Source organism: Delphinus delphis, chromosome 14 (genome assembly GCF_949987515.2).
Source record: "Delphinus delphis chromosome 14, mDelDel1.2, whole genome shotgun sequence".
Lineage (NCBI taxonomy): Eukaryota > Metazoa > Chordata > Mammalia > Artiodactyla > Delphinidae > Delphinus > Delphinus delphis.
Window position 1 is genome coordinate 30,118,353 of NC_082696.1, and position 15,393 is coordinate 30,133,745.

At 39.9% G+C, this 15,393-nt stretch overlaps 1 protein-coding gene across 1 annotated transcript; it reads right to left on the minus strand.

The window, feature by feature from the left end:
- Positions 1-7,473: 7,473 nt before the first annotated feature.
- On the minus strand, positions 7,474-8,570 carry LOC132437130 (trace amine-associated receptor 9-like). The gene is given in 2 exon segments (XM_060030421.2): positions 7,474-7,901; positions 7,904-8,570. Coding segments are annotated over 2 exon segments (1,095 nt in total).
- Between the last annotated feature and the right edge of the window lie 6,823 nt (positions 8,571-15,393).

A 15,393-nucleotide genomic window follows, 5' to 3' on the forward strand; every position in this document is an offset into this window, starting at 1 on the left:
TTTGCCAGGTCCTGACCTTCTGTCCCACATTCCTCCTTCTCCTAAAACCTCTTTCCCAAGCCTCTAAGCTCCCAGTCAATTTATGTTGCTCCAACATTCTAATTTGGTTAGAGTGTTCCATTGAGGCTAGTTCTACTGTAAAGTCATATCAACCTCAGCATCTAATTTGTTTTAGCCTTTGATTTTTTTCAGGAGGAAGAAATCACACAAATTAAAAGTTCTCAGCATATTTATCAATTAAAGTGATTTAGAAGCTTAAATTCAGCCACTCACAATGGCTTATCAATGGCAAACTTTCCTCTTCATAAATATACCAGTCAGATAAGCATTAACTGCGACGAAAAGCTCTGAAATTTGTTTATTGGTCAATATTTTCACAATGCAGTGTGTTAAAGTAGTGTTTCTCAACCTTGACTGCTGTAATAGAAATAGAAATAACGTGGACACGAAGGCCCTATGTCAAGAAAATAAATTCTAATAAATTCTACAATTAAAATTATACAAAAGAAGAGTAGAAGATTTATTCCAAGGTCTATGAGGAAAGAAGTTAACCTGGTGATACATTTCTGCATTAGTCTGTGATGCACAATATTTGGCATCTAGTATATTTGCAAGAGTGTGGGAATTTTTATTTCCTTAAAAATAATTTCTATAAACATACATATACATAAAGTAACTACATATTCTATTCTACAATTCTACATATATACTATTGATATCTATCTACAAAGTAACTATTTATTGTCTACCTAGCTAATGACCTTGGACTAGCACCTTGTGTAAGCTCTGAGGCATGCTGGTGTAGAGCCAAAGTTCTGAAGCTCCCTGCACAGAGGGACGTCCTCAGGCTTTGGAACCAGACAAGCCTGGGTTCAAGTCCCAGCTTTCCTCGTGGTTCCTGTGCTTTCCCTCCTTGTGTCTTTGCTCCTGCAGCCGCCATGCCTGAAAAGCCCCCTTCCCTGCAACCCCACCTCCCTTAACTGGTTGACATTTACTCATTTTAAAAGACTTATCTTGAGGGTTGCCTCTCCAGGAAGCTATCTAAATCCCCTAAGACCAGATAGGGGTCTTCTCTGCACTCTCCAAATATGTCTTGCCCTTCCCATCAGTACACTCCCTGGCTGTGTTCACACTGGAGTGTAGATTGCAGAAGTTAAGAGACTGTCTCTTATTCATCGTTGTACCCTGTACTCAGGGAACACCTGGCACAGAGAAGTCATTCAATGCACGTTTCTTTAGGGGAATAGATGAATCAGGGATAAAAAGGTACCCAAGGGGATAGAGCTAATGACAGAGACAGATTTTAGTCCAAGTCTGTTCTGGCTACAAACTCCACTCTCTTTCTTATTTCAGGAAGTGGGGGGGGGGGGGGGGAATATGAAGCAACCACGGGGACTCATAATTTTATCCCCAGCCAAGTTGAAGCAGATGTGCCTGTATGGGTTTAATTCTGACAATAAATATGTATTCTTTATGAATAGAAAAATATTTTAACAGTTATTTAAAAATTTGTTCTGAAACTGCTAACTAGACTTAGCTTATGGGCTACTACCCAGGCTGATGTAACTGCCTTCGAATTATTTGGGATTGATTGGACTGAGACTCAGAAATCTGCAATTTCAAACAGCAACCCGGGTTCTTTGGATTACATTTCTTCTAAGAACCATTGCCTTAGATATTTAAGAAAAAGGAATTTAAAGTTCATATAGTACAGTGAAAATTTAGGAGAACAATGTATTTGAAATTGAGAAATGAGCTCAGAAGCCCTGGCTGTGAGCTTCTCTGGGCAGGGGCTCACTTATCTCCAGCACCTGCCATAGAACCTGGGCCAGAATAGTTGCTCCAGGAACATTTGTTCAAAGAAGGGAGAGAGGAAAGATAACTAACTGATTTGAATGCAACATTTTTAAACTAGCAAGGGAAAAACTATTTCTAAAGTTATAACTTAAAATTTAAGCATTTAACGTTATTTTCTCAAACTAGTGGTACCTTGACCATCTAACTCAGGGATTCCCAAATCCTCCCAGTCTGAGGATTAGTGTTGTCTGTGACACTTTTTACAGGTCATTATAAAGTGAGAAAATAAACACAATGTAGTGAGTTTTTCATTATGGAATACTTATTCAATTTAATAGACTGTCTTTTGTCTAAGATCATGTCCTTACTAAATTTCCAGAATTAAGATGTTCTTTTCTTTTATGAAAATATGGTAATAATAGACAGAAGATTTTAACAAGGATCTTATTTGACAAACCTATGTTTGCCCCCATGGTTAAAAAATTTTCTTTTTATGAAATCCCCGAATCCATTATTGTATGCTGTTAGTAACACCTATAACAAGAAAGGTGTTTTTGGCAGTAAGGTTTTATGGTGAGCCTGCAACATACCAGGGAGGCATCAGTTCAGCTCCAATCATTGAAGAAATTAAAGTCATAAGGACTGTTTATAACGTATGCTCGCAATTCAGTGAAAATAGATGTCAAAGGCCACAGACAAACACAAGCAAAAGAATTCTTGCTGCTAAGAAAAATTTGGCTTCGTCCAGTATTATACCCTCTGTTGACACAGAATCTTAATTTATTCTGTGTATGTAATTTACTCATAACTCTAAAATTTGAAATTAATCATTAAGGGACAAACAAAATGAGTATTTAACTAAGAGTTTTCTTGGTCTTCCCTGGTGGCGCAGTGGTTGAGAGTCCGCCTGCCGATGCAGGGGACACGGGTTCATGCCCCGGTCCGGGAAGATCCCACATGCCGCGGAGCGGCTGGGCCCGTGAGCCATGGCCGCTGAGCCAGCGCATCCGGAGCCTGTGATCCGCAATGGGAGAGGCCACAACAGTGAGAGAACCACGTACCGCAAAAAAAAAAAAAAAAAAAGGGGAAAAAAAAAAAGAAAGTCTCTTGAATATAAGCATCAGGAAACTTGCACAAGAATATTCAAAATAGCACCATTCATAATAGCAAAAGAACTAGAAATAATTCAAATATCTATTGATAGGAGAAAAGATTATTATATAGCAGTGAAAATGAATGAACTACAGTTACATATAGTGTAAAATTGAGTGGAAAAATAAGAGCAAAACAGATTCTAAAAGACAACAAGTTGCATGATACTCATTTTATAAATAATTCAAAAGACAAACGCAACAATATTTTGATTTAATCATACAGACATACACAATAAAGCTATTAAAAGAATACAAAAACTGATAAACACAAAATTCAATATAGTAGTTACCTGAGGTGACAGGCAGAAAGCAGAATATAGGGGTATGTACACTATTGTCAAGCTAGCTCACAGTCATGGGTATTCATTATGCTACAAACGAATAAAGCAAGTAAGACGTATGGCATGATTAATTGTGATTAATTCAAATTCTGCATACCTGAGTTTCATTTAAAAATGTGAACAGTTATACTAGTGATATATCCATTTTCTCCAGCTTGAGGTACAAAATAAGATCATATCTCTGTTTTAATTAAATTAATTAGCCATCTTTCCCATTTCCCTTCTGCTCTCTTGATATATTCTCTAAGGACTGAATCTGAAGAGTCAGTTCTCCCAAGCTGCCACAAGGTGTCACTGTTGAAAGTAGGAGGCCACGCAGTCCGAAGATGCCGTTCCATCTTCAATGATGTAGATATGGGGCTGTCAGGAGACCATACGGTTTCCAAGGGCTTAGAAAGAAGACTGAGCTGGTGCTCACGACACATACATTCACCAAAGAGCCCTCACTTTCACATCTTTCCAATGGCATTAAAGAGGCTTGTTCAGAAGGGTTTTCAAGGGTTAGTCGTCCATCTAACCTCTCCCATGGTCAGTCCTGCTCAGGAAAGCCCTAGTGTGCTCTCTTGCCAGCTGCTATATTAGGTTAGTGCATTAATCTGGTGTATATTAAGATGCTATATTTCAGCTTATTAGATATATTCTGATAGCAGTGAACCTCAGAAGGGAAGAGGACAAGACTCATTCCTTTTGCTCCTTAGCTCTTTAAAAACAACAATTTATGTTCTAACCGTCTTCTGCTATGTCTCCCATCTACATAATTAAAAGAGAATGCTTAAGTAATTCTTTGCAGAACCAAGAAGATTTATCCAAAATGACTTACTGTCTTCCTCAGAAGACAGAGAATTTGCTGGCAACCTTGGAGTAGCCATGCCTTCTGCTATTAAGATAAGTTCTACCTTCCTGGCAAGCAACTGTGCTGCTATTTGTAAAGTTTGCTTTAAAAATAGTTTCATACACATTTTCTCATCATATCGTAATATAAATAGGAATATGCTCTAAAATGAAAAGAGATCTTTTGGTTCTTCTTTCTCTTCTTCAAGAAGAGCTCCTGAGAGAGATTGATCCGGACCAGCTATGTAATTTGGGGGACCCATAACAAAACTAAAATGCATTTTCACTTCTTAAAAAAGTATTAAGGGGCTTCCCTGGTGGCACAGTGTTTGGGAGTCTACCTGCCGATGCAGGGGACGCGGGTTCGTGCCCCGGTCCGGGAGGATCCTACATGCCGCAGAGTGGCTGGGTCCGTGAGCCATGGACGCTGAGCCTGCGTGTCCGGAGCCTGTGCTCCGCAGCGGGAGAGGCCACAACAATGAGAGGCCCGCGTACCACACACAAAAAAAACAAAAACAAACAAAACAAAACAAAAAGTATTAAGCATTTCAATAGGGTAACAGCAGAGCCACTGAACCAAGTGTGGGCCCTTTGAAACTCAGGACCCTTTGTGACCCCACGTGACTGCACAGTGGCATGCCCGAGCAGCAGCCCTAAGCCAAGGTGACTGAAATCACAGGGTAGCTATAATTTTAATTCAAACAGACACTGATGGTTTTTAGTGACCAGTATTATATTCTGTCTACATCTGTGGTATGTTGCCTTCCAAGGCTGTCCCATCAGTGCAGAATGAACTTTCACATTTTAAAAGAACACAAACACAAAGGTAGGTCCAGGGTTTCCCTGGTGGCTCAGTAGTTGAGAATCTGCCTGCTAATGCAGGGGACACGGGTTCGAGCCCTGGTCTGGGAGGATCCCACATGCCGCAGAGCAACTAGGCCCGTGAGCCACAACTACTGAGCCTGCGTGTCTGGAGCCTGTGCTCCGCAACAAGAGAGGCCGCGATAGTGAGAGGCCTGCGCACCGCGATGAAGAGTGGCCCCCGCTTGCCACAACTAGAAAAAGCCCTCGCACAGAAACGAAAACCCAACACAGCAAAAATAAATTAATTAATTAATAAACTCCTACCCCCAACACCTTCTTTAAAAAAAAAGAAAAGGTAAGTCCTTCATCATGTGAGTAGATTTAGGTCAGTAACATCTGAGATTTTGGCATCGTTACGTGAGTTCCTTAAAGAGATAATAATTATGCCCCATTCCCCCGAGAGGGTTGATGCGACTTGTTCTTTTAGTCACATTTAAACAAAGGAAAAAAGACAAAAACGATAGGTGATAAGACCTCTTCTTAGTGACTGGAACGTGAGACGATGTGTGGACTGTGACAATCAGATTTTCCTAGAGATGGAAGACGTATAACCATTCTTCTACTTGAACTACTGATCTCATCCATGTGTAACTGAATCAGGTTCCTTAGGGTCACCTGTAACTCAACAGTTTAGATTGACTTTTATAGTTGTTACAGTAAATAGCGGAGTTAGAGCCTTCAGCGCTGTAGGTGATGAAAACTTCAGAAAGCAGAGATTCCTGAGAGGATAGAGGGGTGGTTTAGGCTCATTTAGCTGTTAAACTTTAGAAAGGCAAGGTTTTGCTTTGGCTTTTTTTTTTAATTTTTCAAACCCAATTCCCTTGAGACTGATTGTTAAGTTGTAAAACAACACAATGCCCATAGTTCAGGTTGTCTAGTTCCACAAAAGCATTCACGCTAGTTAGAAAAGAAACAAAGAAATACAGTTCCTTGAGCGAGGAGTTTAATTAACAATGTCATCTGCAGTGCAACAGGTATGTGGAGAAGGGATTCAGGACAGATCTGCACTTTCTCTTCCTTGGGTTTTCTTAAGAAGCAAATTGTCACTCTAATAATGCAGTGGCATTGCTGGTGGATTGATTCCTCTTTTTTCATCTTGGTCATGTACAAAGAGTAGTGTAGGAATGCAGAAGGTTATAGGTGCAGTACTTAATATAAATTTGTAATAAAAAGCAGAGCTTTTTAAAAATGCAAACAGGATAATGTGTGCCTTTTGGCGGTGCAACATGTTTCCTGGGAAGAAGATTTAGAATTGTGGAAAGGGTTATTTCTTCATAAGCAGCTGAGTAAATCATTTGCCACAAGTGTTCACCTATGTGAAGCAGGGGGTTAAGGCAGTTACCTGGGTTTTTACATACAATCCCATTCCTTTACTTTGGGGAAACCTTTTCTGGTCAAATGTATTCTTGATGTTGAATGTGGTGTTCATCCCAACCAGGAAAGAACAAAGGAAGGAAGGGAGGGAGGGAGGGAGGGAGGACAAGAGCAAAGTCACCTTTGATGGTGTTCTTTACATATCAGGCGTTGTGCTACGGCTGTTCACATATATTATTTAATATGTTAAGATCCATTAGCATTGAATTTTTTATAGAAATTGAGCAACTGAAAGAAATCAATTGCTTGGGTAAGGACAAAATAATTCAACGAAAGAAGAAAGAATGATTATCAGGAAAAAGGACTTTTTAAAGTCCCTTAAAAGCCTTAAATAGTGGGTACTAAAGCAGTATATTTAATATGGTAGCACTAAACAAATTTAATGACAAGGTAAAAAGGAATGAGATCATATTAGAACAATCAGGAAATTCTTTATTATTATGGTCTGCTCCTGCAGGTTAGTCACTTTCTTAGGGAATGTAGAAATCACTTTTAATTTGACAATTTAGTAGAAGACAGTTCAGACATAAGCTGAATGGGTGAGAAATTCATTATGTCCCAAATTTTTAATGTGCTTGAGCTTCTTGTGGAAACAAAAGACATCCTCCTTAATTCTGTTGCAAACCTTGTATCTATATGTGCTTACATTAATAGGTTTAAAAAACTTTCAGGAATAATTCTATCATTTCTGTAAACAGTGTGTAGGACATTGGTGGGCAGAGACCCCAAAATATACTTTGGTAGCGCACCTATCATGTGCTGTAATCACCCACATCCCCCCTGCTCCATTTTCAGTTCCTTTGCTACCGTGTGTCCCATCACACAATTAGGCCATTAGTTCTCCACACGTGGGGACCCGGCCCCAGAGCAGGAAGCTTAAGGAGGATAAAGTTGCCTTGGACTCGACACTTAGAATCAGTTTGGAGAAATCTTTTTTTTTTTTTTTGCGGTATGCGGGCCTCTCACTGTTGTGGCCTCTCCCGTTGCGGAGCACAGGCTCCGGACGCGCAGACTCAGCGGCCATGGCTCACGGGCCCAGCTGCTCCGCGGCATGTGGGACCTTCCCGGACCGGGGCATGAACCCGCGTCCCCTAGCATCGGCAGGCAGGCTCTCAACCACTGTGCCACCAGGGAAGCCCCCACATTAGTTTTAAAGTCCGTGCAGTAATCTTAACAATATACATATGTTTCCTCAGTAAATTAATTGTTGACGAATCACTTCTTAAGACTTTGCCACTTGCAATAAGTTTTATTGCCTTCTGAAACCATGGATAAAAGAAAGTGTATATCAAGGGGTTCATAGCTGAATTATAATAAACACACCACACTAAAATCTCATAAACATAAGGAGGAGTTATAAAATTCATATGAGCGTCAATTATAGCATCAATAATGTATGGAAGCCAAGAGACCAGAAAAGCTGCCGTAGCAATATCCAATGTTTCAGCAGCTTTTCTCTCTCTATTTGCCACTCTTTCCTTATAACTCTCTGAGGAGGACTGAACTTGGCTGGCTGTACTTTCCATCTTCCTGGCCTTCCACCAAAAATACCTTACCGTATATAAACAAACACCATGGCAACAGTGGGTATAAAGAATAGAAGAAAATAAATTAGAACCCAATTTTGATTCATTGAAGCTGGACAGCCTCCTACACAGGTGAGAGCAACTACTAGGTCCTCAACCCCTTCCTCATTGACCCTTGTGTGAAAGATAGAAAAACTATATGTGACAGAAAAGAACCAAGAGAGAACAATGCATATTCCTGAAACCAAGTCAGTAAACTTGGTTGGGTAGGTCAGAGGATCAGTAAAGAAATATATGTCAACAGAGATACAGCATAAGTGAAATAAAGAAGCAAAACATAAGGAATTATCAAAACATCTATGAAATTTACAGTAACTCTCCCCAAAGTACCAGCAGCTCTCCAGAGACCTCACTGTGCTAAAGGGCATCACAGTCACTCCCACGGAGAAGTCCGCACAGGCCAGGGATGCGATCAGAAACTTTGTAGATGTGTGCAGCTGTTTGAAGTGAAGAATAGCAGTAATGACCAGTAAGTTTCCAAACACAGTCAGCAGGGCCCCAAAACTGAGGACTGCATACAGAATTGCCCGAGGACCTGGTGAGTAAGGAGTCTTAAGACAGGAGCTGTTCACGTTCTTGTAGCAGAGTTCCACAGCTTCAGCTTGGGAGAAATTTTTCACCATTGCCTTCTTGTTTGAATGATTTCAAGGTTCTCAACTTCCCTATTTCAGCCATTTAAAACAAGAAGGAGATGGCAATTTCAAAAGCTTCTGTAAGAGGAAAAAATTTCTAGCTAAAATGAAAGCTAGTAACTTTTCTCCCATTTTGAGGGGCATATTAACTATAACCTCTTGGTCTTTCCAAAAAATATTCCCAAGTTTTTAATATATTTAGAGTGAAAACTTGTTGCAGAAAGTCATTAAAATTATAGTCAACATACTTAGTCCAATGATATGTTTTATAAAATGTAATTAGCTAATCACTAGAGAATCCCTTTTTTGTGTTACTTTACCTTTTGAAATCTTGCCTGTAACCACCTGAGTTGAGAGCTAATTAAGCTACCAAAGGCTGTTTTATTTACTAAGCTATCTCCCCTAAGTAGTCATTTCAGCAGTAATGATAAACTGTACTTCATTCTTTCAAGAAGGAAGAAATAAATTACATCTTCTTCAAATTATAGCCTCAAAAATCCCTATAGTATAGACTGTAAAGACTGAGGAAACATTTACTCATAATAGCTTGTTAAACTTATTTGGGGAATAGATTTCTTCTATTGCTTATATTTTCAGAGTTTATGGGGTTTTCTTTTCTTTTTGTATTCCTTCATGGTCTGATAGCTTAAGATGATTTGGAGAACTATTCTTACCAGATTGATACTAATATATAACCAGTGTTATAAATATTTTCCCTGCTACTAGCCAGTTTTAGATGTCTAAAATCAGTAAGATTGATTAAAATAAGCAATAACTCACCTAGCCCCTTACCTTCCCATCCTTAAAAAACAGTATATTTTTAAACCTACCACAGAGGAGTAGGCAACACCTGGGATGGTCTTGGGGCAGGGTGGGTAGGGAGGTTCTAGATTAGCCATGTCTCTGGTGGGAATGGATTCATGCTAAGTCCTCCAAAATTCAAGTAGTGACCAAGTTGGTTTCTCCTGGTGTTTGTTTTTGTTTGTTTTTATACTGAGGAAAACAGCCTTCAAACACGTTACAGAGCTCACCAAACAATAGTGACTCATTATTTTTTTACTTCATTTAACCATGAAAATGTACAACCTTGCATCTATATCTTAACTGAACTAGAGACTAGACTACTTGTATTGCCATTATCCCGTACCAGAGCTCTGTCCTCTGTTGAAAGTGCAGGTTCTTAAAAAAAGGCTATGTGAACACACCCGTGTATCTTTTATCTATATATCTATACTCTCTAGTAAATAGGTTTTGTTAATCTGTGAATTTTAAATGTTTGTGTATGTGTGATATGTGTGTATAAATGCCTGTGGTACTTTCAGGATTTACTAGTCCATGAATTTTAAATCAACTCATTTTTACTTTTTTTTCTTTAATTAATTTATTTATTTATTTTTGGGGGTGTTGGGTTTTCGTTTCTGTGCAAGGGCTTTCTCTAGTTGCCACGAGCGGGGGCCACTCTTCATCGCGGTGCGCGGGCCTCTCATTGTCACGGCCTCTCTTGTTGCGGAGCATGGGCTCCAGACGCGCGCAGGTTCAGTTGCTGTGGCGCACGGGCCTAGTTGCTCCGGCGGCATGTGGAATCTTCCCAGTCCAGGGCTCGAACCCGTGTCCCCTGCGTTAGCAGGTAGATTCTCAACCACTGCGCCACCAGGGAAGACTCTCATTTTTACTTTTATTCTTCAAGTTTATACTTACTTAAGCCCTCACTGGTTTAATGACATAAGTCTAAGTTTCCTCCTTAGAGAGCATCTCCCAGTTACTCCTGGGATTCCCAAGGTGGGTGCATGCATGTGCTCACAAGTCAGTTTACCCAATAAAAAGACCATTTGACACCCCCATATTTTCTTCTTCTGTCCCAGCTCTCCAGATAAAGTTCACCACATCTCTTGTTTTATTCTAGAGCTGGCTAAAGAAATTTCATCACTGCCACCATTGATGGTGTCCTGCCTTAGAGTCTGAGTGTCTACGTAAAGGCTGCTATCTCCCCAAGCTTTAGGCTCCCCACTTCACTGGCAATGCTGCAGTGGTGCAAAAGGAGAGAGACCCCTTCCTCAGGTCTTTACACTTGGGCCCTAAAATAGCAGCCTTCAGTCTTATAGAGTGTCTTAAATCTTACCCTTCCCTAGAAGCAGACACTTGAGGAGTGATGAGCACTCTTCAGACCCACATCTTGGCTTAATATTTTACACCCATAAAAGGAACTAGAGCTTCTCAAAGAAATGATTCATCCAAGCCATGGGATCAGGAAAGTACAGGAAGAAACTGGAACATATTTTCATATCACTTTTTTTTTTTTAATGTTGGAGCACTTTCATAAAGATGCTGTTACAGCATGAATGGGTTCCCACTGGCCAAATAAGGGACAATTTGAGTGCTAAAGTAATTAGGGAGAGTAAAAACAAATTATAAACCATTAGAAAAAAATGAGAAACTGTGACGCCATATTCATGAGAGAGAAAAAGAAAGAGAGAGATGATTGTAGATAGATAGATAGATCATAGTAATATGATACCCCCAGTCCTCCTTGGCAAGTAATACCCCCAGTCCTCCTTGGCAAGATGTGATAAATAGCTCCTTTAAAGTCTTTTTGTCTCTCCATGATGCTGGAAATTCTTAGCAAAGCATCATCTTTAAGAGCTCTCTGGAAAGTGTATTTTACTGTGAGGGGCAATGTAGTAGAACATTTTTCATAGCTAGTATCACATTATATCCATAGACAATCCATTCTTGCCTAGCATAGAGACTGAGAAACTGGACATGTTTATTGTACAACAGAAGGTTCAGAAAAGAAGTGTTTGTTGGGTGGCCCTGAAACATAAAGCAGTCAGAGGACAACACAGGAACACAGTGCGTCCCTAAGAGGAGGGATGCCAAAGAAAATATATGCTAAGTGTCAGGTCCATATTGTTACCCTAGATTTTTAACATTTGCTTAAGAGTCTTAATGATTCCCTGAAATATTCTTGGACAAGTTTTGAAGCTTTAGATCAGAGGAAACAAGGTTTAATGTCCTTGTTGATTCAATGCTCTTGTTAGTTAATTGAGTTGAACCACATATAGTCTAGCCCAGAGCTAGCTATCCAATAAAACTTTCTGTGATGAAAGAAACATTCTATAATCTGCACTGTCCAATATGACAGCCACTATTCACATGTGGTTATTGAACACTTGAAATGTGGTTTCTCAATTGAGAAACTGATTTTTTAATTCAATTTAATTTTAAAGAACTTAAGTTAAAATAGCCACATGTGGCTAGTTACAACTGTATTGGGCAGATTAGGCCTATGCTAAAGGGACAAAATGAAAAAGACCTATCACAGCACTTTAATTTCGAGAGCTGTTTCACCATACAAACTTTATTTAGGTCATTTTGTCTAGCAAAACTGGACTTTTTGCCCTGAAAATAGTATTGATTATTTTGTTTTGCTTTTCAAAGTTTATTTTTTAATTTAGTGAGCACCTATGATTAAGGCAGAATAGTGGGGTAATTAAGGACACAGTCCTCGGTGGGGCTGCGGGGGGAGAACACAGACCTCAGGTTTAGAAAAACTCATACTCAAATTGTAGTACTTAATTTTTCAGAACCTCAATTTTTAGAAATTCAGAAATCCTAAATGTGGCATGGGGAGAAATACTTGGCTGTTATTTTTTCACATACTTGTTTCTGCTCCTGTCTGACAGTAATCTTACTCCTGTCTTTCTAGGGCTGCAGTTACACTGTGTTAAACCACTGGATATTATCTAACAATTCTCTGAAGCCACATTCTTTTTTCCAATCTTTTTTCCCCTCTCTCTTCTTAATATTGGATAATATCTCATGAACTATCTCCAACTTCACTACTATTTTCTCTGTAATTTCCCTTTGGCTAAATCCCTCTAGAAATCTTTTATTTCAAATACTATATTTTTGTCAGTTCTAGAATTTTCATTTGGTGTTTTATTGCTTTCAATTCTCTGCTGAAATTTCCCATGTTTCATTCATGGGTAGCATATTTTGTTTTACTTCATTGAGGGTAGTTATAGCAACTGCCTTGACCTCCTTATCTCCTAGTTCATGTTTGTCATCTCAGGGTTGGTCTCAACTGATTTTCTTCTTTCTTAAGAATGTGTCCCATATTCCTAGTTTTTTATATGTTGGATAATTTTGGGTTGTATTCCAGACGCTGTGAATATTAACTTTTGGAGCCTCTCCTCAAACGTTCAGAAATAGCAGGAGTATCAATAAAAGCAACAACAAATCACGAAAGTAGTGATTAATAAAAGTTTATTGTGCCCACGTCAAAAGACAGTTTGTGAGCCAGGAGCACTCAAACCAAAACTTGGAATAAGGCTCAGGAGTATATTGTTACAAAACTTATCTATCCAGGGCTTCCCTGGTGGTGCAGTGGTTGAGAGTCCGCCCGCCGATGCAGGGGACGTGGGTTCGTGCCCCGGTCCGGGAGGACCCCACATGCCGTGGAGCGGCTGGGCCCGTGAGCCATGGCCGCTGAGCCTGCGCGTCCGGAGCCTGTGCTCCGCAACGGGAGAGGCCACAACAGTGAGAGGCCCGCGTACCACAAAAAAAAAAAAAAAAAGAACAAAAGTTATCTATCCAGAAGGCAGTGACTTCATTCTTCACAGTGATTGGTTATAGTATTAGAATTTTCTTAAATGATGGGGAATTGGTTAGTGGTTACCTCACACGGATTTTGGAAATAGTTCAAGTTTTGCTTGCTTATGATTTCCTAGAGGCATAAGGAAGAAAGACCCAGGTCAAGTTAGTGCTGCAAATTAAGCTAAATTAAGCTTTGTTCCTATGACTAAACTGGTTTCGTCTGCTCGGGGAATTTTCAAGGCTGGTCTCCATTTATTTTGGGCTTTAACCCTCTGAGCTATTTTCTCTGGCGAGTATTACCTCTTTGGTTTTAGTAGGCTCTGTTTCCTGGGGGGTAGCTCCTCTTATGTCAGACCCATTGTCTTTATCTAACCTGTTTTAATCTGCTTGGCACATGTGTCATTCAGGCGTCAACCAGAGCTGTAGGTGGACAGAATTTAGGGATCCTCCAATCTGGCTCTTTTCTTTCTGAGAGTCCCACACTCTTCCCAGTCACCACAGTGACCCTGGATCTCCAGGCCAGAAAGACCGTGTTTTCCCACAAGTTCCCTGCCAACCCATGTCCTTCAAGCATGTCCAAATTATGGTTCTCCTGACTTTCTGTAGGTTTGGGGATCTACCCTAAATCTTTCTAGTGAGTTAATTTTCTTCATAAAACAATCTACAAATGGATTCAATGTTGTGAATGAGGAACAATGAGGATTCCAGGATGATTCCTTGCTTTCAGGCTGAGATACCAGGTGGAGGAGAAAGTGTGGGCAGGGCATGGAGAAGGGAGAGGATTTCCAGTTGGGACATGATGAAGCTGAGATGTTTAAGGACAGTTAAGTTGGGAACTGTCCAGTGGACTAATGGATACATCTGTGTAGAACTCAAAAGACTAGAGGGAGTTATTTGGGGCCATCATCATATATCATAATCAATCCCCCAGGGAACTAACAATGTTGAGGGAATGATTCTTCATTACAAATCCACTGTGTGTCAGGCATCTAGTAAGCGCCACTATAACATGATAAAATTGCTTTTCTCAGATCACATGTGAGTTATTAATGACTTTACAGTTCCAGACTATGAATAAAATTGTCCAAGATGCTAGATTTGTTTTATAATGCATGGAACAAGTTAGGTATAATAATGGTTCTGAAATTTCCATTATTCTTTCTTGATCAAAATCTTAGGATACAATATGCTCCATCACATAGTTCAAATGATATAATACGTTTTTTACAACTATTTAAAAAATTTCTGCTTCTTATCAGTGTTAGAACGTACCTTCATTTGGGATAGTCTCTTTGGTTTTAAGAAAAACTGTTTCTAAACACTATTTTCTTGGTTTTGAGGGAATTTTATCCATAATCGAGTAATCATTTACTTAACAAAATATAAATGATGATGCTTGAAAATTAAATCCCTAAAATAGTAAGTAAAAGTATGAAGGGGATTGGGACATCTTAACTCATTATTTCTAGGCAGGTCTTTCTTACTGATCTATTTCAAAGGCATTGTTTTAATGACCTTCTCATTTTTCCCCTGTACTTTGCTGCCCCTTAGCAGTCACTCTGAGCAATATTGGGCTGACCAAACAAAAGATAGATAAAAGCCCAGAAGGGAAGTGTCTGTTCAAAAATGAGTCACCACCCTACCACCTCCCCAAAATGAGGCCCAGGCCGAGCCCCTTGAAAGCACGCCAGTTAGGGATCAACCACTTTCTCCCTTCCAAGCTACCCCTCTATACAAACAAGTCAAAGACAGGTTTTTGAACTTGTCTTCATTAGAATCACAGGAGGTGCTTAAGATTTCCAGGCCCTACACCCAGAAGTTCCGATCTCTAGGACTGGGGTGAAATGTGCTTTTTTAAATCAAGCACCCCAAATGATTCTGCCATTCCACAGAACACTTTCTGAGAAACACTGCTGCAGGGGAAGTAGCACTGTTAGAAAGGAAAGTGCTCTAAACTCAGTCAGAAAAATCAAGCCCATACATTCCAGTCCTACTTGCTAAGATCCTTCTAGAGCCAGGCATCCATGCCAGGTGCTAAGAGTGCAGATAAAAGCCGCAACCCCTAGCCTATTCGTAGTCTAGTTTGGGAGAGGCCAAGTAAACAATTATAGCACTCTGAGGTAAGAACTCTGGAAAGAGAGAGGAGTATTCAGGGGGACAAGGAGTGGGTGAGGGAAGGACCCTGGGAGAGCCAGGTTGATGGTATTTATTGTAGAAA